Here is a 24,011-nt window from a genome sequence, read left to right as displayed (position 1 = left end):
ATGGAACAGAATAGAGAACCCAAAGATAAATCTCCTCATTTACAGTCAACTCATTTTCAACAAAGGCATCAAGAACATATATTGAGGAAGGAACAGTCTCTTCAATAAGTTGTGCTGGAAAAACTAGATGTCCACATGCAGAAAAATGAAACTGGGCCCCTTTGTCTCACCATATCAAACCAAAATGGACTTAAATCTAAGACCTGAATTACAAGACTACTAAAAAAAAACACTGGAGAAACACTTCAGGATACTGGTCTGGGCACAGATTTCTCAAGATCATAAAAGCACAGACAACTAAAGCAAAAATTGACAAATGGGATTATATCAAGCTAAAAAGCTTCTGCACAGCAAAGGAAACATCCAACAGAGTGAAGAGACAACCTATAGCATAGACGAAAATATCTGCAAATTATCCATCTGACAAGAGATTAAAATACACAATAAGTAAGGAATTCAACTCAATAGCAAATAAACAATCTGATTTGAAAAGGAACAAAAGATCTGAATACAATTATTTCTCAAAAAAAGGTATATAAATGGCCAATAGGTATACAACAAAAAGTCTGGCATCACTGATCATGATAGAAATACAGAGAAAAACCACAATGAGATCTCATCTCACCCTAGTTAGAACAGCCATTATCAAGAAGACAGAAAACAACAGATGATAGTCAGAATGTGAAGAAAGGGGAACATTCATACACTGTTGGTGGAAAAACGGTATGAAGGTTCCTCAAAAAACTAAAAATAGAACTATCATATAACCCAGCAATCCCAGTATGTATCCTGAGTATATATCCAGAAGAAAGAAAATCTGTATTCTGAAGAGGTATTTGTGCTCCAATGTTTACTGCAGCACTATTAACAATAGCCAAAACAAGAAATCAAGCTAAGTGTCCAGCAACAGATGAATGGATTTTCTTAAAGTGGTATATATACACAATGGAATATTATTCAGCCATAAAAAATAATGAAATCCTGTTGCTGACGGCAACATAGATGGAACCGGAGGACATTATATTTAGCAAAATAAGCCAGGCACAGAGCAAATATCCTATGTTCTCACTTATATGTGAGAAAACTGATCTCATGGAAGTAGTGAACAAATGGTGGTTACCAGAGGCCAGGAAAGGTACTGGAGAGCAGGGAAAGAGAGCTTGGCTAATGGGAACTAAAATACAGTTACAAAAATTAAGTTTTAGTGTTTGGCAGCACAACAGGGCAACAACAGTTAATAAGAATTTATTGTATATTTCAAAATAGCGAGAAGGGAAAATCTGACATGCTCCAAACACAAAGAAATGATAAATGCTTAAAATGATGGATATCCCAATTACCCTAATTTGATCATTACACATTGTATGCTTGTATCAATTTAAAAAATTAAAAATGGGCGAGGCACAGTGGCTTATGTCTGTAATCCTAGCATTTTGGGAGATCCAGGTGGGAGGATCACTTGAGCCCAGGAGTTCAAGACCACCCTAGGCCACACAGGGATACCCTGTCTCTATAAAAAATTAAAATATTAGCCAGGCATGGTGGCGCATGCCTGTGGTCCCAGCTGCTTAGGAGGTGAGGTGGGAGGATGGTTTGAGCCTGGGAGATGTAATGTACTCCAGCCTTGGTGACAGAATGAGATCCTATTGTAAAAATAAAATAAATAAAAAATAAAAACAGTTAAAAGAAACCAAAAAAACCTTCAGCACTGTGTCCTATTCGACTGTGAAGATATTCTGCTTCCGTTTCATGCTTTTCATTATTCTCATCATTTAATCTCTCTACCTTATTTCCATATTTCTAGCTTTTCACGTATTTCTAAACTCTTAAAATAATGGCATTAAAAGTAAGTTAAGAATCCAGACGAGCCTTCATTTAAAAAAAACAAAACAGGCTGGGTGCAGTGGTTCACATCTGTAATCCCAGCACTTTGGGAGGCCGAGGCGGGTGGATCACCTGAGGTCAGAAGTTCAAGACCAGCCTGGTCAACATGGTGAAACCCTGTCTCTATTAAAAATACAAATATTAGCCAGGCGTGGTGGCGTGCACTTGTAATCCCAGCTACTTGGGAGGCTGACGAAGGAGAATTGCTTGAACCCGGGAGGTGGAGGTTGCAGTGAGCCAAGATCGTGCCACTTTACTCCAGCCTGGGAGACAAGAGCAAAACTCCATCTCAGAAAAAAAAAAAAAAAAAAAAAAAAAACCTAGAAGAAACCCACCTCACTCAGGGATTCAAAAAAGGAAAAAGATGAGAAAACCACTATCATAAGTTTCTCTCCAAGTGGTTACAATGTTAATGACATCCCAGGAGACGTAGATTGTCTAAAAAAATTCACTTTAAAAATACTGAACTCAGAATCCAGACTAATATCAGCTCTCTTACTCGAGTGCCTCAGCCCTTAGCCTCAATTATCTCTTCTCCCTCCCATCATTTAAGGCCCAGCAGAAACCTCTCCTCCAAAGACATACACTAACTCTTCCTGATAGAATTACACCTTCCTTTGTGATTCTACCGCCTTACATGCAAATGTCTCTTCATTCGGGTACTTAGTCTGCCAATATTTACTGAGGTCCTACTATTACCAATCACACTGCTAGGCACTTGTTTTACAACGGTAAGCAAAACAGAGTCTGCATTCAGTCTGGTGGGCCATTAGAAACTGTGATAAATGCTGTGAAGAAAAAGAATGAGAGACATGATGGCACAAGTAACTAAAGAATCTACCCTAGTATGATGGGTCAGGGAAGGCTTTTCAAGGAGCACAGCAACAAGCCGAGAAGGAAGTAGGAGGCTTTCAAAAGCTCAGTGCAAGGCGGCCAAAGAGGCTGGTATACAGAAAGTGAGTGAATGTCATGAATCAAGGCTAGGAAAAGCAGGGCCAGATCAGGCCATGCTGAGATACTAAGTACACTATCTTGGCATTTGCCTACTTGTAGGTCTTCTCCACTACACACTAGGCATCTAGAGGACAGAAGCTAAATCATCAGACTTGAAAACAACTGAAATACCAACTGAAACACTCAAGAACTACTGTTTTTTAGTGGCTCACTCCACACATCTGGCTGACGGGCTATGTGGATATGTTTCCCCTTCTACCCACACTGCACCGCACTTTGCTCAAAAATTTTAAGAAAAGGTCTTTCCCTCATAGGTGATTTAGTCAATGCTATACCTAGCACAGTGATGAGCACAAAACTAGTACTCAAGTATCTGGTGAATAAACAAGTAAATGCTTAATTAAAAATCTCACAGCATGCAGAACTGCACCTAAAAAAAAAAAAAAAGACTAATGCCTTTTCTCTGAATAACTAACAATCAGGTAGCAATATAAATACCTCCACAGAATCCATCAGACCTTGCAAGAGGAGTTTCTGGTGAGGAAAATCTCCATCCCCAACTGGAAAATATCCCAGTGTTTGGATTGCTCGTTCTTTCATCTGGAAGAACACCAAATTTTTTTCTTTTAAACAGAGTATATAATAGCTTTACCCCAGTGCAGTATTTCCAAAATGAGATGACAGGGAAGCGCAGTCTATCTAACACATCAACGCAAAAGTTTTTACAAAAGCATCAAATTTTACAGTCGTATGTCTATAAGTCATTGAAGGTAGAAACACACAAATCTGAGTCCACTAAGGATCCACAGCTGCAAAAGAAGAAGGAAGAAAGCCTTTAACTAGGCTTATTACCTTTCAAACTATAACGATTTAAAATGTGGGTTCTGGGCCCAGAGGACCTAGGACCAAATCACATCTCAACCATTTCAGCCTATACTGGTGTGCAACCTTAAGCAAGTTATTTCCCCTCTCTGTGACTCTGCTTCCTCATGTTATCTCACATGGAGATGACAACTGTGCCGATTTCACTAGACCTTTTAGAAGATTCAATCAATGCCATGCAAAGCACTTAACATACTCTCTGGCACATTAGAAGTGCTTAACAATGTTTGGCAATGATTAGTTAATAGCTAATAAAAACTATACTGTGTATCTTCTCAGAAAGTTTTAAACAGTAGCTAGACCAAGATTAAGATTATAGGAATTAGGCCAGGCTCAGTGGCTCAAGCCTGTAATCCCAGCACTTTTGGAGGCCGAGGCAGGCAGGATTGCCTGAGGTCAGGAGTTCGAGACCAGCCTGGCCAACATGGTGAAACCCCATCGCTACTAAAAATACAAAAATTAGCTGGGCACGGTGGCATGCGCCTGCAATCTCAGCTACTCAGGAGGCTGAGGCAGGAGAATCACCTGCCTGAACCTGGGAGGTGGAGGTTGCAGTGAGCCGAGATCATGCCATTGCACTTTAGCTTGAGCAGCAAGAGCAAAACTCCATCTCAAAAAAAAAAAAAAAAAGATTATATCAATTAAACTTGTAGTAGTAAACTGATATTTCTGCTCATTAAATCATCTTACACCTCAAAATTGAGGTGTTTTGATCACAAAACTGGCTTTAGGAGGTTAGGATTTATATTTGGCCTAAAATAAAAAAAATCACAAAATTACTTAACATTTTATTATACACCTTTTGCATGACAAAAGATATTTCCTGATGAATTTAATACTTCACTCAAATCTTAACAGTTATAAAGACCTAAATTGGAATGACTGGGCCAAAAGATGTGCACACTAAGATTGTACACAGATAACCTCTAGCTCAAAAGTAAACACTTAAGACTTGCTTCTTTATCACCCATTTTTACATTAAATCCTTCCTCCAGCTGTAATGCCATCTATTCTCATTATAATTTGTTTTTTTTCATTTATGCATAGAAAGACCGAATTCCAGAAAGGGAAGAAATAAGAAAAAAACTTACCTTATTTGTTTCTTTACTGGAAGGTATTCTACTTAGTAAGCTTTCTACAAGATGCAATTTGGTAAAGCCAGATCCCTCACTGGGGATTGGAAGTGGACCATTTCTGCCAATTTCACCCAGGGCTGTGCAGGCAGCAATTGCCAGGAGGGGGGATGTACTGTCCAAAAATGAGCCTGTAAGCACATTTAGCCAAAAAGAGAATTATATACCATTATCCTTACGACCCAAAGCAACCAGTGATGTACTCAAGGTTTTTTTTAAGACGGCAAAATAAAATCAAAGTGTACGATATCTTCTAGTTGACAATTTGTCAACATTTATTCAGTGGAAAGACAACATGGCAACAGGGGTAGAGTAGTATTTTTTTAATGTATAAATTTGTTCTCATAATAGGATCATCTCTGTTTATAAAAACATGTAGAAAAAAATGTAGAGAAAAAAATAGAGTGCTTTCATTGCTTTGTTTTTTGCTTTGTTTGTTTTGGTTTTTTGAGACAAGGTCGAGCTCTGTCACCCAGGCGGGAGTGCAGTGGCATGATCACAGCTCACTGCAGCCTCGACCTCCCAGGCTCCAGTGATTCTCCCACCTTAGCTTCCTCAGTAGTTGAGGCTACAGGTACACGCCACCATACCAAGCTAATTTTGTTTATTTTTTTGTAGAGGCTAGGTCTCACTATGCTGACTAGACTGGTCTCAAACTCTTGGACTCAACTGATCCTCCCACCTTGGCCTCCCAAAGTACTGAGATTATAGGCATGAGCCACCACACCCAGCCTTCGTTGTTATTAAAAATACAGAATTTATCAAGTAAGTTTTTTGTGAAAAAGCTTGTGTCTTTTAAAATACAATGCCATAAAAAGAAACTGAAACGCCATATTAAAATTTAACATAATTCAAAAACTGCAACATCCAAATCGACATAAAGACATTAATTACCTATTGTTTCTGTAGCACTCTGAATGAGTTCCTCTTGATCAGGGAGGGTGTCAGCATTTCTCTCCAGGTCTTGTTGCTCTGACATTCTCATTTTCTTTTTAGCCAAATACCTTCCCACCGTGAATCCCAATGCAAGCAAGGATCCATGCTGTATCTCCGGGCTCTGAATTTAGCAAAAACAATAGCATATCTCTGGCTCTCTCTCATATATGCAAGAATACATGGCAGTAACTGTGTGTCGATTAGGATCATCTCTCCAACAAAACATAAGGCTAAAGAATAAAGTGAACACTCGAGGTTTCACTGGATGCTAATGCATCGAGCTTAGGGAACAAGAGAAACCTTGAGTTTCTAATGGAATTTTGAGAAGCTGAATCTTGATTCACTTTAAGATTTACATTCTGTAATTCCATGCCCACTCCAATTCCGGGTGAGATGACTTTCCTACATGCTCCTACATGCTCCCACGCCACTTTCTAGCTTACAGCACTTATGTAACTAGAATATCATAACTTTCACACATCATGTCTTCCTATTGCCAACAAAAGACAATAAACAGATCCTATTTCTAATTGCCAAAAACTCCAAACACAAGGTAACCAACAAACTATGTGAAGTAAAACTTGTTTTTTCACTGGCAGCAGTAGATGAGGAAGAAAAAAGGAGCTAACATTTCTCGCTTTCAGTACTCATCAGGCCCGACCCTGCTTAGTTTCCAAGATCAGATGAGATTAGGTGTGTTCACGGTGGTATGGCTGCAGGCTCTGAGCATCCTGTTGTACCAGGGATTCTCATGTATTTATGAATCACTGTACTCCTAGCACCTAAAACAGTGCTTATCAGACACAGCACCCGTATCTGTTAAGTGAGCTGACTGAACCAATGTATTACCTATCTCATGTACTCTTTACGGTCATAAAAGCAAGGAATTTGTAAGTTCATTTTACAAATGAGAACATGAAAGTCAAAAATAAGTTAGATCCTTTTATAAAACCCAAGTTAGATCCTTTTATAAAACCCTATCTCCCACAAAAAAGAATGAAAACAAAATAACATACGTGATTGTCTTTTGTAGTCTTTATAAGCTGTTCTATCATTGATTTCAACTCATTCCCCGACACTGTTGATACCACTACAGAATAAAACAACGCTGCCAGTTCGCGCATTTCTTCTTTACTGCTATTCATCAGACTCTGAGCAGTATAAAAAAAAAACAAATATATACATAACACAGAACCACGTGCCTGATGACAACATCTTTTAAAATTAAAAGAATGTTCAATCTGTTGATGGATATTGAGAAAAAAACAAGCCATTATTTGAAAACAAAATGAAAGCTGAATGAATTAGATAACAAAATCTTAGGTCCATTTTCGTCAAAGATACACAAGTACAAAACAGGTGAAATTTATTCACAGATGATCTAAAACAAGGGTCAGCAAACTTCTGTAAAAAAACAAAAAGGCTTTATGGGCCATTTGGTCTCTGCTGCAACTACTCCATTCTGCCACTGCAGTACAAAGGCAGCAACAGACAATACACAATGAATGAGTGTGGCTGGGTTCCAGTAAAACATGGACACGACAATGTTTGGGTCATGAAACGCTATTCGTTTCTAGATTTTTTTTTTTCCACATTTAAAAATGTAAAAATCATTCTTAGCTTGCAAACCATACAAAAACAGGAGGCAGGCCCTATTTGGACCTTTGACTATAGCATGACAACCTCTCATCTAAAACATCAAAGCTCAATAAAATCATTTTAAAATCAGTCAATATTCATAAGAAATAAAAAAACCTTTTTAAACTAGAAGCAATTTCATAAGACCAGACTATCCAGAAATGTGCAAAACTCACACCTCTTGGCAAATTTCATTCATGTTTTCACACTTAAAGACATAATTTTTACATTTTTACCATCATTCAAGCTGTATTTTCCAAAAAAAGAACCGCAATATGTAGCACATGGAGATACAGAAAACTGTATGGGCCAATACTTATACAAAAAAAAAATTATTCATTATTTATCTGAAATTCAAATTTAACTGAGTATCTTATATTTTTATTTTCCAAACGTGGCATCCCTTTTGGTGTGGCCATGGGACAGGGACACCCTCATACATGACTGGTAGAAGTGTACATTGGTACCACACACGGAGGGTGTGGCATTACCTATGAAAATTACAAAAACACATGTCCTCTGATATAGCTATTCCACTTCTAGGGAATCCATCTAAAACATATACTTCCTCAATATGCAAGATGATAGATTATTCATTGCAGCAGAATGGAAGTACTCTAAATGACCATCTATACAGATCTAGAATACATGATAGTACATTCATACAATAAAAACTGAGGCTGTTAAAGAAGATGCTCTCTCCATAGTTGTAGTGGAATAGCTCTCTACTATTAAGTGAAAGAATGTATAAAACAGTATGAATAGTATGCTGCTTTTGATAAAAAGATGGGACAAAAATTTTAAATGCATGTTTTTATGTGTATGTACATAAGTAAACTCTAGAAAGCATGCCATATATAAGTGGTGACTTACATATGTTTGTCAGAGGGGAGAGGAAAGGACAAAAATTAGAAGGCTTGGGTAGGTTGGAGATGGTTACAGAAAGGAGACATTTTACATAGTTTTTATTTAAACTACACAAATCTATTGCTTATTTTTTCAAAAAAAAAAAAAAAAAACTTTTGAAACAGAAAAGGAACTTTTTTTTACTCCTATGGTTCTCAATTCATCTCCCAATCTCCTCCAGATGTGTCAATGAGACATAGTGACCTACGTGCTTCCCAGTAAGTGTCTGATGATAAGAGAGTTTTCAAAACGACCTAAAGGCAGAAAAGGTCATAGGGATGCTGGCAGGAAAAAGAAATCATGAAGTTAAGGTCTGAAATAGAATTTTTTTAAAAAAAGGTACATGCAGAACATACCTTTATCCATTCTGTTTTGTCTACAAATTTGGTAGCCAGCTTTTCTGGATACACTGACACAGCTTCCAATAGACAGTACATAACCGGCAAACCTAAATAAGAATTCAGAATCACCTTAAATTTCAAAAAAAGTAATGAACATACAGGGATCACTAAATTCCTTTAAAGTATAAGGCCACTGCTTTAGCACACATTCTTTCGGTTCTATTAAAAAAAAAAAAAAAAAAAAAACCTACACAACCTAAATATAGTATGTGATTCACTACAGCAAATTTACAGATGAGCTATCTATAAAAAGGATATCCTGTTCTTCACATCCACTTCCGAAGTAAAAATGTATTTATCTATTGTTAGCATTTCTTTCCGAAAAAAGAAGTAGTGTATCCAGAATGAATCCGATAAGTTTAAAAAGAAACAAAGGCTAATGTTCAGTTACAGAAGAGAAAGAATAATTTTGCTATAAATTCTCAGCAAAGTTTAAAATTAGATCTTTGCTTAAGTGCTCTAATATCTTTCCTTCGCGTCACAGATTCCTACCTCCAACACCTGCTAACAGCTGCTGAAGCAGGCCAATGTAGATCTGGACAGGGTTAGTCTCCCCACTCTTGTTAGATGATGAGGGTGCCGTCTGCCCGCTTGACATTAAAGTCCGTATGTAGCGCCCAATGGCTGGGGCATGATCCTGCATATCAGCCAAACTCTGAGAGGTGGGCACCACCCCCGCACTGTGCGCAAGGCACATGCGCAAGTACAGAACGATCTACAAACAGAACGGAGAGGAAGACTGCATAAGCTTCTCGAAAAGTCAGTGTGGGAAGGTACTCTTCAAAGTAACAATTTCTAGTTTTGATTCACCCACACTTCTTTATAAAGCTATTCCAATCCTCATGGAAGGCAGAAAATATGCCATAACGGAGCAAAATTTGTATAATAAGGTTTGCAAATCCAAAGAATTTTTTAAGATTGTTAAAATACAAACTGAACTTTTAAAGTCAGAAATTGGAGCTGGAGGCTGTTATCCTTAGCAAACTAACGCAGGAACAGAAAATCAAATACCACATGTTCTCACTTATAAGTGGAAGTTAGATGATAAGAACTTCTGAACGCAAAGAAGCAAACAACAGACACTGGGGTATACTTGAGGAGAGAGGGTGGGAGGAGGGAGAGGAGCAGAAAAGATAACTATGGGGTATTGGGCTTAATATCTGGGTAATGAAATAGTATATACAACAAACCCCCATGACACATATTTACCTATATAACAAACCTTCACATGTACCCTCAAACCTAAAATAAAAGTTAAAAATTATAATAAAAATCATTATTTTTTAAAAGCCGTGTGTGTGCGTGTGTGTGTGTGAGAGAGAGAGAGAGAGACAGACAGAGAGAGAGGAAAGAAATCTGAAGCAAATGGCCTATTACTCCTGTAGAATTCCAGTTGTGTTTACTCCATTGACACGAGAATCTGAGAAAATGGGTTCAATTCATCTACAGAAAAATAGATATAACACCATAAAAACCTCTGATATAGACCAGACGCAGTGGCTCACGCCTGTAATCCCAACACTTTGGGAGGCTGAGGCAGGAGGACTGCTTTAGCCCAGGAGTTCAAGACCAGCCTGGGAAACATGGTGAAACCCATCTCTACCAAAAAGATAACAAAATTAGCCAGGAGTGGTGGTGTACGCCTGTAGTCATGGCTACTCAGGAGACTGGGATGGAGGTTCACTTGAGCCCAGGAGGCGAGGTTGCAGTGAACCGAGATCATGCCATTCACTGTACTCCAGCATGGGCAACAGAGTGAGACTCCTTCTCAAAAAAAAAAAAAAAACCAAACAAACAAAAAAAACAACCCTTACATAAACAGGCTGCCAAGGAGTCCATCCTCTGGAAGCTTTTTCATTGATGGTTAAAATAGGATAGGCAGCAAATTCACCGTGAATATTCTTAATCCGAACAAGATCACCTCTTGTAATTTACCTAGAGCAAGTCAATAATCTAAAAAACAGAATTTCCCTTAATAAGTGTGATCAATTAATCCTCTCCAACCTTCAAAACTAAATAACCCTAACAACCTCAACAACAGGTTGGCTTTAAAACCCAAATCTAACTTGCTGCAAAATCCCAATAGTAATCACTACAGAACATCCAGTTTTTTCACAAAAAGAATCTCACTGAGATAAATATATTTACATACTTCACTATGAATTAAAATAATACCAATTTCCCAATACTGTTTTTTTAAATAAACAACCCGATGAAGAACAATGACACCACAATATGGGTTTACCTAAAACACAACAAAATGACAGACCCCTCTTTGGGTGTGGTGTGATCTTTTTAGAACACTTACAAAAAGTAAATAGAAATATATGAAAGTTCTACCTCTCCAAAGGCTGCTGGGTTAAATGGAAGGACAGTGGTCCCGGTCATGTACTTGACTGGAGTTTTCATTCGATGAGAAGCCTAAGTTTAAAAAGTCCAAAACAGACACAATTACTGAAAAATGAAGCATACCTGCCCTTCCTCAACTCAAAAACAACTGTGTTTCTAGCTACATGTCCTAAGTTTGCTTCTTTTTCTGATCAAACATTTTCCACTTTCCTATTAACCATGCTGATCGTGCATGTCCCTCACACACTAAATGACAAGTGTATTGCCCTTTTTCCATGTTTGTTCTGGTTTGTTTAAAAATAATAAACCTATTCCAGACATCTACTAATATGGTCATCTCAGGTCACTGCATGCCAGTTATTTTCATTAATAATGAAAGTAGGAGGAAACTACAAGCAGAGAATCTTCTGACCACAAATAGACTGTGCTGCTATGTGGAAAACAGAATCATGGCCGCTGCATACTGACCTTCAACTCCCTTAAGTTGCCTACCTAGCAAAGAGCTAGGATCACCAGTGGAGGTAAAAGGTAGGAAGGTGTCCTCCAGCAAAGTGGGACAGAGTCAGGGCCTGGAGGGGGTGGATGGTCATTACTGCCAATATCCTGGATCTACTAGCAGAAAACACTGTGCAAAAGCAAAAACTTACAAAAGCAGATGGGATACTCTCTTATGAACACGGTGGGAAGAACATGAACTGTTCCCTGAAGCATCCTTAAACTTATACTACCCTAAAGAATGCCCTTAAAAATAAAAAGGAGAACTGGCGTGGGCAATATAGCAAAACCCTGTCTCTACAAAAAATAAAAAAATTAGCCAGGCACGGTGGTTCACGCCTGTAGTCCCAGCTATCGGGAGGCTGAGGAGGGTGGATCACTTGAGTCTGGGAGGTGAAGGTTTCAGTGAACTGAGACCACACCACTGCACTCTAGCCTGGGTGACCAGAGCAAGACCCTGTCTCAAAAAAAAATAAAAAAAATTTTAAAAAAGGAGATGTATTTTTAAGCATGTCATATTAAGGGAAAAAATATTTAACACAGCCAAAATGTTGCCAAGCATGAAAGGAATTATAAGTAATTCAAGTTTAGGCAAAACAGATCAATTACAGGTGAGGATTATAATTTTTTTTCCTCACTTTGTATCTTCTTCTTATTGTAAGTATTAATGCTAGAAACTTTATGAGTCAGCTGGCCATGGTGGTTCACGCCTGTAAACCTAGCACTTTGGGAGGCCAAGGCAGCTGGATCACCTGAGGTCAGGAGTTCAAGACCAGCCTGGCCAACATGGTGAAACACTGTTTCTACTAAAAATACAAAAAATTAACCGGGCTTGGTGGCAGGCGCCTATAATCCCAGCTATTCAGGAGCTGGGGCAGGAGAATCACTTGAACCCAGGTAGTGGAGTTTGCAGTGAGCCAAGACCGTGCCATTGCACTCCAGCCTGGGCAACAAGAGCGAAGCTCCATCTCAAAAAAAAAAGAAAAGAAAAGAAAAAGAAATTTTATGAGTCAACATCTAGTGATTACATTTTTCACTTTAAAGATGTTTTTATTTTCATCATCCATTATGATTTAGACTAATTACCTTAAGTTGCATGCCATACCTTTTCTTGGATGTAATAAACCATTTCTGGGAAGGAAGGCATCTGCTCAGAAGTACTTTCTTTTCTGTTTCTACCTGGAAGACACCTTAATACGCGTTGTGCTTCTCCATGAACTTCTTCACGTCTTTCAGAAAAAGACAAATAAGAATAAAAAATAAATGTCACCAATTGGAAACGATCATTTGAAGAATAAGGACAGCAATTTTATTTGGCAGCTAGAGTTCTCAGAAAATGTCTTAAATACATTCTTGGCTATCTAAGCAGAGTCAACATAACACATTATAAGAAATCACTTCTTTTCAGAAATTGCATGAGGTCCGGGGACTCATCTGGCTTACATCTTTGAATTTGACTCACATTAAAAAACAAGATAGGGTACTTTAAGTAAATTATTATGTAAATATCTATGTGTATGCTTTACCTCGTAGAGTTAAACCATAAACAACTATAATACATATTTTAAAATTCAGTGACTATCCAGTGGTCTACACATTCCACCCAAAGTCTTACATCTCTATGTATTCAGCTACAATTCTGTATAACTAATAACTCATAAGTGACATTAAAGTGTAAAAATATAAACCCCAACCAATTTCAGACCACCTAGAGACTGATCTCAGCAATAGTCTTATCCAGATACCATATAAAGGCCTTTTAATTCTTCAGTTGCCTCTGATCGTGTCTCATTTTCCAAACAACACATAAAGGGCCGAAAAGAAAGAATTAATAAATAATTCCTTAAGTTGTCAGAGGATTTTCATTTGACCTGAATGGTTTTAACCTAAGAAGGAAAACTGTTGAATTAGTTATGCTTTGTTTTTGGTTTCTTAAACAAAAACAATTTTCAGCACTTACAGAGTAAGATACAGCAGTTAAGAGCTCTATTTGGAAGTCCAACTCCCTAGACTTAAATCCTTGCTCTAACGTGAACTGACACCTTGGCTGCCAGGGCCCAGGACATCTGGCCTGTGGTTGGGAAACTAACGTAAAAAAATTAAGAAGCAACAGAGCACCAGAATCAACATTAACAATCCAAAGCCAATTTAACCAGATTGAAATGTGCTCTATGAGAAGCAGCAGCCAAGATCAGAAGTCAAAAATCAGCACCTGGTAATAACTTGTGATGTCCAATTAAAATACCAACCAAATAAATAACAGCAAAATATATACAACTTATAGTAAAGAAAATAAATGGCATGAGGGGCACACAGCTGGCCAACTAGAACACTGAAACAGTTATCAAGGAATTACCCATTTTTTAAAAATGGACCTTAACGTTTATGAGCAAGGGTGTTCAAATCATCATAGAATGCATAATTTTATTTAAACTATTCCTCAGAATAAATGAGGCTTTTCATCTCCCCAAATAAGGCTATCCCTGATAACAAAAAAGAAAAACATATACAAGAATCTCACTTAAAGGATGCAAAAATTCTAAACGTTAAATGTAGTAATGGTTTATTATGAAATAGATTAGAATGCTACATGGATTTTAAGATGGCATTGACTGTAAGACACATAACAGATTTGAAAAGAGTTGTTTTAATATGTCCACGTATATTTCATTATATGTACATGACTTTTAAAGGCATGTCCCAATTTCAAAACCATTTAAACATTCCTTTAAAAAGCATTATACACTCTAGAAAATGCAGTAGTAGGCCAGGCGCGGTGGCTCACGCCTGTAATCCCAGCACTTTGGGAGGCCGAGGCGGGCGGATCATGAGGTCAGGAGATCGAGACCATCCTGGCTAACACGGTGAAACCCCGTCTCTACTAAAAATACAAAAAATTAGCCGGGCGTGGTAGCGGGCGCCTGTAGTCCCAGCTACTCGGGAGGCTGAGGCAGGAGAATGGCGTGAACCCGGGAGGCGGAGCTTGCAGTGAGCCGAGATCGCGCCACTGCACTCCAGCCTGGGCGACAGAGCGAGACTCCGTCTCAAAAAAAAAAAAAAAAAAAAGAAAATGCAGTAGTATAATTCATTAATACAAAATGCAACTTACACCTCATTTAAAAATATATTACATATAAAATGATACTCCATATTTAATAAAATATTAATACATATGTCAAACCATCAACATCAGCCTTTTTTCTCCTTACATAGGGCTTGTTTTTAGATATATAATTATATTACACATGCAATCATATAATTTGCTTTATTTACACTTGACCATTTCATAACCATTTTCTGTATTAGCTATATATCATATATTACACATATATATCTACATAATGTATATTATATAGATATATACATGTAATATTTATATTACTATATAAATATATAGGTATATGAGTACAGGTCTATCTCACATCAAGAGCCATACTTTCTTTAATAAATAGCTTCTAAATTTCATAGACCAACATTGTAAACAGTACAACTTTTAGTAATTTTCAAATAAATTCAAAATAAACCAAAATTCAAATTAACACCTTTTGAAACTTACGGATCTCCTGCAGCCAGTAGCAGCAAATATCTGGAAGGGATATGATCTGAGGGAAACACCGTACTGGCAAATTTCACAGCCACTTGTCGAACTTGAACTTCAGGCTATTTGATGTGTAAACATACACAGACCACCCCGATCCAAAAAAGAAAAAGGAAAAAAAAAAATCAATTACCAGCCATTCATTCCAATCAAGATGAGTCTTCCTAACTGTAAACAATTCAAAATTCTAAGGTGACATTTTAATAAATGTGTATCTAAATTAAATAAATCATTTGTTCAAGATCTTTAATCATGTTGTTTAAGTCTTTTGGACGGTGGCATTACTTAAAGAGTATTCTTATAATTTTAGAGGATCCTCCAGGTAAAGTAGGAAGACCTCCAAGGACCATAACTAGAGAATCTCTGCGCATCCTCAGCCCAAACCTTGGGACCACGGTCACTGTGACAGTTTCTAGCCATCACCTCTGCCACCCCAACTCTCAAACTGTCAGTCACATGAGTGAAACTCAGGTATTTGGCAGAAATTACAAACAGAGCCTACTTGGAATCCCCACCAATTTGAAGCTAAATACTCCAAATTGAGCTTCTCAGATTAGCTCAAAGCAGTTTCACCTACAGAAATATATTCAATTAACTAAGATTAATAATCTGTAACTACAAAGTTCAACCAGAAAAGCAGTTTTAGAATCTACTGATCCTGAAGCTTTATTCTTACGTACCTTCCCCAGGTCACTCCTCTAGCCACAAACATAAGTGAAATAAGAGAGACATTAAAAATATATATATTGTCCCACTCATTCTGGCATTCTTGCTATTTAGCATTCCTTGAACTACATTAAAGAGTGAGGATATTAAAGACTAGCCTAAATTACGTAACTAACCTAGAGTTTGGTTGCTTTAAATGTTGTCTGTGAAAAGAAAAGAAATTAGCTTTGTCTTGGTAATAGTGTTACGTGATTTGATCTGTGTGCGTAGAACCAGTATCTGTGTTTATACAAGCATCACACTTCCTTGTAAAGTTACCTAGAGAAAGTTTAAAGTATTCTATTCTAATGAGCTTCCAAATACCCCTACACATCTTTGTCCATAACATATGACCATGAACCACATGCACTGCACACTAAGAGCACTTGACAATAGGACTCCATCATAGTAAGCTTTCTGAATGTATATAATAGCACATTTAACCCTGTCATATTTTAATAGGAAGCAGATACCTTTCTGAACATTTAAAATTCCCTCAAAATATTAAATCATGTCAGTCTAATTCCATTAGGACACAATTTATATTAATCTGACTGACACTTTTTAGTATCATTCTGTCTTCCAATCTCCCTCTCTTTCTACTCCTAAAAATGTGGGACAAAGAACTGACTAAAGCAAATATATATTACATATTTTATATATATATATATATGTGCGTGTGTGTGTGTGTGTATATCTACAGCTATTCAAAATCCTCCTACAAATTCCCATGAAAACCAAATAAAGAGGAAGAAGAGCATGTATGATAGTACTGGCTCACTTCCTAAAGACTCACTTTGACATATGGAATTTGTCTTTCATCCCTTCTGCTTTTCTCTGAAAATGTTACCTATCAAACTCTACCCCAGCGGACAGTAGTGCTCAGCTACCAGTTACAAAGACAAAACACTTCTAACTCGGAGGACATGGCATTAAGAATAGTTTTCCCACATGGAAAGCTCTAAACATAAGCATCGCTATGAATACTACCACTCCTTCTCCCCTAAAGTCAAATTTTCATCATGAAGAATTAAAAATAGATCCTAAATCACAGCCCAAGTGAAAGCAAATATTCCTCTTAATTATCAAAAGTTAAGTAGCAATTCAAATTTTGTTCTTAAAAATGTAAACCGTATACTACCCAGGCTTTGTAATTCACATGGACCTACCTTTATTAAGTACGAAGCCACAAGTGCCTCCATGAGAGTTCGCTGTGCCCCTTCCAAAGTACTATACGCTCCAACCATCATAGATAAAGCTTCTTGAATAGCAAGCCGAGTCTCAGGCTCTTCCTATAAAGATGACAAAAATGTTTCCCTCCTTGTTGGGTTCCCAGGGGAACATCCAAACACAAAGCATAAACTTAGCAGCTATTTCCCTACCTTGCAAAGGGCTTCAAAAAGCTGCTGCACAAGCGCTATATCCTTAGTGAATAAATGCGGCATTCGACTGCAAAAGAATGTAAAAATATTGTTACTATCATAAATTTCCAAGAGATGAAAAAGGGAAAAAATGAAACTAAACACAAATTTTCCTGAACTCTCTGAAGACAATGTCAGCATCATTACCCGCTCTGAGAGCCAAAAATTTTTCTAAGTATTTAATTCTTTAATCCAAATAACCCTTGATTAATACGCACATCTTCCAAATATCCCCTCTATAATATTCCATGCATTCAGTTAACATTTCTGATTTTAACATGAAGAAATTAGGTAAGACCAAACTGTGATCTAAACTAATGACTGTCGCGGAAAGGGGCTTTGTTACTTCATGCCAACAGACAAGGGACAAGGTTGGCTGACAACCCTGCACTATATCCACTGATCTGGGGTGGCTTTCTTCCAAACCCCAAAGCTCCTTTCACTGTAGAGAAGAGCAAGACCTGGTCTACACAGGCCAACACAAAACCTGCACTGGGCGTGGAAGCAGCACATGGTGCCACTGAGAATGCTTCATCTCTATCTCCCTGCTTTCAAATACAGTGAAGGAAGATGAAGCCAGGAGGAACTGGAATGAGGAAATCACATTGAGAAGGAAAAAAAAATCTGTCAGGGCCACTCAGAATCATAAACACCATTCTCAGAAAAGAGAATCACTAGAAAAACCTTGATCACTGGGTTTATAAAGATTAGTGCCAAGTAGCAACAAAAACACTTAAGGTCAATCAAAAGTCTCTAGGGTACAAAAAAAGTAACCCATTATGATGCAATTGAGTTCAAACTCTCATTTCAAGACCACCATTTAATACAGTAACATACCTTCAAATGTAAATTAAAATGTCTCACATCTTTTTCCTTCTACACAGAAGACATTTCTAAACAATCTATGACCATTAAATACATTGCCTTTCAGAATCACAACAAATTTATTCTCCGCCATTATTAAATGCCACATAATTTTTCTCTGTTTACCAACACCATATCTCTCACTAAAAAAGAGTTTACTCACCTGGAGAGTTTTCCAACAGCTGAATATGCCATTGACAGTAGTTTAGGGTCCTTGAAATTAAAAAAAGAAAAGAAAGAAAAGAAAGAACAAAAAACAGACAAAACAAAAAATACAGTAAACAGTAAAACCTTTTCGCTGCAATTACATGCATTATTTTACTCCTTATTAAACCTAGGTCTCACTCTGTCTAACTACATGGTGTTAGCACCTGAACAACAACAAAAATGTCCAAACCCAGAATCCATCACACTAACTAAAAGGAAAAACAAGACAAAACCTTGCATCCCCAATCACTCCAAAAAGAAAATGCGGTGGTCATAGATATGAAAGGTTTCTCTTAGCTGGTGCTGAGTTCAAGATATTTCAACACTATGTAACCTCCAAACACCAAAGTTCATCTTCAACACACTAAAAAACATTAACTCATTAGAAAATACATCACCGGTCCAACAGACTAGGATCCTCCATCTCTCACCAAAATTGCAATAAACTGTAGTGTGATTTTCTAAAAATCTACACTGTAATGAACAGCTTTCTATCATATTTTCTACCATAAAAAATTAAGAGGGTCATAATCACCAGGTGAATTAGTGAGGTTCTCTCCTCAAGATACAGATAGAGTTTTACATGGTTTTACAAAAACTAATAATCTGATTACTCAGAACACAATAAACTTCCACCAGTTAAAGTTTATGTGTTTATCCTAAGATTTGCCCTTCCACATCTAAATGGCTACTCTTATGGATTCATCTGTTGGGAAGACATGCAGATGTCACCTGCAGGTAAGGGGACTCACACCCTGTGGTTTGTCTGGCCTCTCTAACTTATATTTAAATATACAGCTTCTCCCCAAGAGCCCCAGCACATTTTTATTTCTACCAATGACTCTAAAGCATTTCACCATCTATGCCATAAAATAATCTGAGTGGTCCCCTAGATCTTAACCATGCAAGCATCACTCAATAGGAGAAAGAAGCTATGAGAACCAGGCCTACTTACCACCCCCAAAGCACAGCTGCACAGTAAATAAAGTGCCTTTCACTAATAATACCTACTAACGTGCCTTGACTATGGTGAACAATTTAGGTAGATTAACTCATTCAATCTTCACAGTAATCTAATCAAGCAGTATTATTTTCATTTTTCTAATAAGAAGGTGCAAAGAATTTAAGTAACTCACCAAAGAACAAAACTAGGATTCAAACTCAGTTCTAATTTCAGATGGTAAGATCTTGATCTCACTATACTACTGCAAACATGCATTCATGTTTAGCTTAGGCTGGGGAAAATAATGCTAATGAATTATTGAAATATTACCTTTTTAAGCAAATTCCTTTTAAATATTGGAGATATTATAGTAAGAGAAATACAGCAGGGAAAAATGGGATTCAAAAATCCACAGTCCAAGGAATCCTCATCCCATTTAGCTTAAGGAATCAAAAATTTACTGAATGCATGTTTTGACAGAATTTTGAATCATTAAAATCTCAGACCCATTATTTACCAGAGAAAAATATAAAAGAAAAAAAGTATCTTAGCCCCTGAGAATTAACAGTTTCCCAACACAAGCCAAATCCAAATAGTCACATAGGGAAATCAACATAAATTTCAATTCCTTTAATTCCATTTTTGCACAATAGCTAGAAGTAGCACAAAAGGTGCTGGCTGAAAAAATGCTATTTAAAGATACAGCAGGCTGGGCATGGTGGCTCATGCCTGTAATCCCAGCACTTAGGGAGGCCGAGGCAGGCGGATCACCTGAGGTCAGGAATTCAAGACCAGCCTGGCCTTGAGACGGCCAGCAGAGATGGCCAACCCATCTCTACTAAAAATACAAAAAATTAGCTGGGTGTGGTGGTGGCAGGTGCCTGTAATCCCAGCTACTCGGGAGGCTGAGGCAGGAGAATCACTTGAACCAGGAGCCGGAGGTTGCAGGGAGCTGAGATCATGCCATTGCACTCCAGCCTGGGCAACTAGAGCAAAACTCCATCTCAAAAAAAAAAAAGATACAGTAAGACCTCGTATCAGTTTTTAACAGTTATTTCCCCCCAAAAAAGCAAAAAAGGGCAGTAATTTCTGAAATTTGTACTATTTCAAGTAAAAATGTTAAGGAACAGTGAAACTTTAACAAACTTTTAACTAACTACATTGACAGACCAGAAATATTATAGAAAATACTTTAAGATATAAAATGTTGATAAAATTTAAAAGACAAGTCACTTACCTCTTTGTATTCATTGATTAGCTTGGTGAGGCCATTCAAAAGCATTGGACCTAATGGCTTAATCTTGATTTCTGGACAGCTTTAAATAAAACACACATACACAAAGCAAGATAAGAATCTCATAACTACATATCTTTACGGATGATTACATAAAATAATGAGAGACATAACCGAAATAAGTTAAATAATCTATTAAAATACAAAAATTTTTAAAGATAAGCAAACATGTTTTCTTTCCAGGTAAGATGAGTAAAAAGATACACTTGAAGCACTCAATCATTCCAGCAGCTTGAAAACTTTATAGTTAAAATAGTTAAAAACTTACGTTATACAAATATGATGCACAAATTGCAGGGATAATGTTCTTAACTTTGAATTTGTATTTGTACCAAAAAGTCCATCATACACCACCTATGTAAAATGAAGAGTTGAGAACATCAATTAATAAAAATAAGAATTTAATATTTTTGAATAGTAATCAGAATTCAGCAGCAGACCTTTCATACTACATCTCGTTCTTCAACATTAATGCAGATACACATTATTAGCTGACCAACTTAGAAAGCCAATCAGAAGCTCCTATAAATAGTCTGTGGAGTAACAAACACAATGGTTGATCTCACAAGTCTGCAAAGATTGTGGGTCTACCACAGTGAGGAAACGAAGAGTACACACTGCAGTGGGTCACCACTCAGCTATTCCCTATGTTTCTTAATTATATGATTCAGGACAAATTCTAATAAAAGCTTCAGAGAAAACATACAAATGGAAATATTCTACAAGTGTCCCATTGGGGTAAAGGTGCTTCAAGTATTATGAAACCACATCTAGAAGGCAAAAAGATCATGTAGATGAGTCCTGTGCAGCATCCAGCAAGTTCAATATTAACCATCAACATCAAAAATATCTAAATCCCTCAAGTTCCTTTTTATGACAAAGATTACTTACACTAAAAAAAAAAAAAACTCTACACTCTTGTTCCTAAAACTGCCAGCAGTATTCTGATCTTATTTAACAATAACATGTGAGTTATAGACTAGTATTGAGTAGATCTGCTTTATAATTGCCACTGTGCTAGGTACTAAGAGATATAAAAAAGAACAAGCACTCAATCTTGTTGAAGAGTTAAGAGATACACACATTAAAATGATACAGAGCCAAGCATGGTGGCTCACACCTACAGTCCCAGCTACTAGGGAGGCTAGGACGGGAGGATCACTTGAGCCCAAGCATTCAAGGCCAGTCTGGGCAACATAGCAAGATCCTGTCTCACTTCAAAAAAAAAAAAAAAAAATCCCAGCACTTTGGGAGGCCAAGGCAGGAAGATCACTTGAGCCCAGGAGTTCTAGACCAGCCTGGGCAACATAGTGAAACTCCATCTGTACAAAAAAATACAAAAATTAGCCAGGCATGGTGGCACATGCCTGTAGTCCCAGCTACTTGGGAGGCCTGGAGATGGGAGAATCATTTGAGCTTGGGAGGCAGAGGCTGCAGTAAGCCTAGATCACACCACTACTGCACTCCAGTCTGGGTGGCACAGAAAGACTCCGTCTCCAAAAAAACCACAAAAAGATATAGGACAAAAAATAATCAAGTGCTACATTATTTGAAACAGACTTTTTTTTTAGCTACTCGGGAGGCTGAGGTGGAAGGATCACTTGAGCCTGGGAGGTAGAGGCTGAGTGAGACAAGATTGTGCCACTGCACTCCAGCCTGAGCAACACAGTGAGACCCTGTCTCAGAAAAAAAAAACAAGCAATGAAAAAGAAAACAGACTGAATGTGAGCCAAGACTAGAGGCAGGAAGGTAAGTTAAAAGAATACTGCAATAACCAAAACAAGAAGTAATAGTTTGAATTAATAGCAGCATTATAGGCATAGAGAAGTGAAGACATTAAGATGAAATCAAGAGGATTTGGCCACTGCCTTCAAGTGAGCTTTCAGTAAAGGATGACTCAGCTTTGTCACTTAAGTGACTAAGTTGCTAATGATACCATTTTTGGAGAAAAGCCACACATAAAAAAAACCTTGTCTGAAAGGGATTATTACCATACATTTAAGATAAATGGAAGCCAATATAGCATAGGTTAAGTGTTCCTTACTGGAAGTGCTTAGGATCAGAAGTGTTTTGAGATTTCAGATTTTTTCAGATTTTGGAATATGTGTACATACATAAAGAGATATCCTGGGGATGAAACCCAAATCTAAAGATGAAATTCACTGACATTTTCTATACACCTTATGCACATAGCCTGAAGGTAATTTATACAATATTTTAAATAATTTTGTGCATGAAGTAAAGTTTTGACTGTTTTAATGCAATCCATCACATGAGACCAGGTATGGAATTTTGCACTTGGAGCATCATGTCAGTACAAAGTTTTGGACTTTGGAGCATTTAGGATTTCAGATTTTCTAATTAGAGATGCTCAACCTATATATATTTTCTGATAATTTTTTAAAAATCATTGCAGCAAATTTAAGATAGAAAAAAAAGAATCTCATTAATCTTGTTATATACATCAACCTACCCACTGAACATCCATTAACACAGTTCTTTCTCTAATTAAATAGACATAAAAGTTGCAGACAGGCCAATATTCTCTGGAAAAAACAAATTACCTGAATGTTGGCTGGGAACGTTTCAGCAGCTTGTCTAGAGCGGAGGAGATGGGGGACAATCTTTAACTTGACTCTTGTACTGACAGGGTCCCTTTTCAACTCTGGCTTCAGAACTGCACCCTGTTGAAAATATGCTTGATTATAACTCAGCAATTCAAAATTATTTTGAACTGAAAATGTCATGAGAATTCATCTTAATCAGTGGTCTCTCAAACTTTGTTTCAAGATCCCTTTACACTCTTAAAAATTACTGAACTCTCCAAAGAGCTTCTGTTTATATCTGTGTAACCTATCAATATTTACTATACGGGAAATTAAAACTGAGAAATTTTAACATATTTGTTTACTCACAATTATTAATAAACTCACTATTTTCAAAACTAACATTTTTATAAAAAATAACTATTTTCCAAAGCAAAAAAAATTGTACTGAGGGAGAAGCACTGTTTTACATTGTCTACTAATCTCTTCAATGTTCGCCTTACTACAAGAGATATGAATTTTTATATATTCTTCTGTATTCAATCTGCTATAATACATTGTTTTGGTTGAAATAAGTAACAGAAACCTAGCTTGCACAGATATGTGTGGTTGGAAAAGTGGAGATGATTTTAGCTTTCTTAGGTAATTGTGGATATTCTTTTTTCATACTACACCAAAACTTGACAAATAATAATTTCTTAACAGTTAATTGCTTATTTTTAAAAAATGAAAAAAAAAAGCTTAGTTGCAATTTGGAGTTGAAACCATATCAATGAACTTTTGTATACTCTTATACTATATTCCACTGGTTATCTTACTCTGAATGGCTCCCTTGTCCTTATATGCTTTTGTAAC

At 37.1% G+C, this 24,011-nt stretch overlaps 1 protein-coding gene across 12 annotated transcripts in view; it reads right to left on the bottom strand.

Moving 5' to 3' along the window:
* Positions 1–24,011, bottom strand: part of ECPAS (Ecm29 proteasome adaptor and scaffold) — a 123,460-nt gene that overhangs the window by 43,495 nt on the left and 55,954 nt on the right. For all 12 annotated transcript variants that reach the window (XM_063788425.1, XM_054658940.2, XM_054658938.2 and 9 more), the window contains 15 exons: positions 23,175–23,294; positions 20,879–20,964; positions 20,554–20,632; positions 18,330–18,379; positions 17,264–17,330; positions 17,051–17,173; positions 15,135–15,238; positions 12,684–12,807; positions 11,075–11,155; positions 9,227–9,449; positions 8,690–8,781; positions 6,806–6,940; positions 5,748–5,910; positions 4,812–4,984; positions 3,337–3,438 (listed from right to left, as the gene is read on the bottom strand). In XM_063788425.1, coding sequence (XP_063644495.1) covers positions 3,337–3,438; positions 4,812–4,984; positions 5,748–5,910; positions 6,806–6,940; positions 8,690–8,781; positions 9,227–9,449; positions 11,075–11,155; positions 12,684–12,807; positions 15,135–15,238; positions 17,051–17,173; positions 17,264–17,330; positions 18,330–18,379; positions 20,554–20,632; positions 20,879–20,964; positions 23,175–23,294 — 1,722 coding nt within the window. The remainder of the gene's footprint in view (positions 1–3,336; positions 3,439–4,811; positions 4,985–5,747; positions 5,911–6,805; positions 6,941–8,689; positions 8,782–9,226; positions 9,450–11,074; positions 11,156–12,683; positions 12,808–15,134; positions 15,239–17,050; positions 17,174–17,263; positions 17,331–18,329; positions 18,380–20,553; positions 20,633–20,878; positions 20,965–23,174; positions 23,295–24,011) is intronic.

Source organism: Pan troglodytes, chromosome 11 (assembly GCF_028858775.2).
Source record: "Pan troglodytes isolate AG18354 chromosome 11, NHGRI_mPanTro3-v2.0_pri, whole genome shotgun sequence".
NCBI classification, from domain to species: domain Eukaryota; kingdom Metazoa; phylum Chordata; class Mammalia; order Primates; family Hominidae; genus Pan; species Pan troglodytes.
Note: the sequence above shows the minus strand (reverse complement) of the source record. Positions and strands in the feature narration are given on the sequence as shown.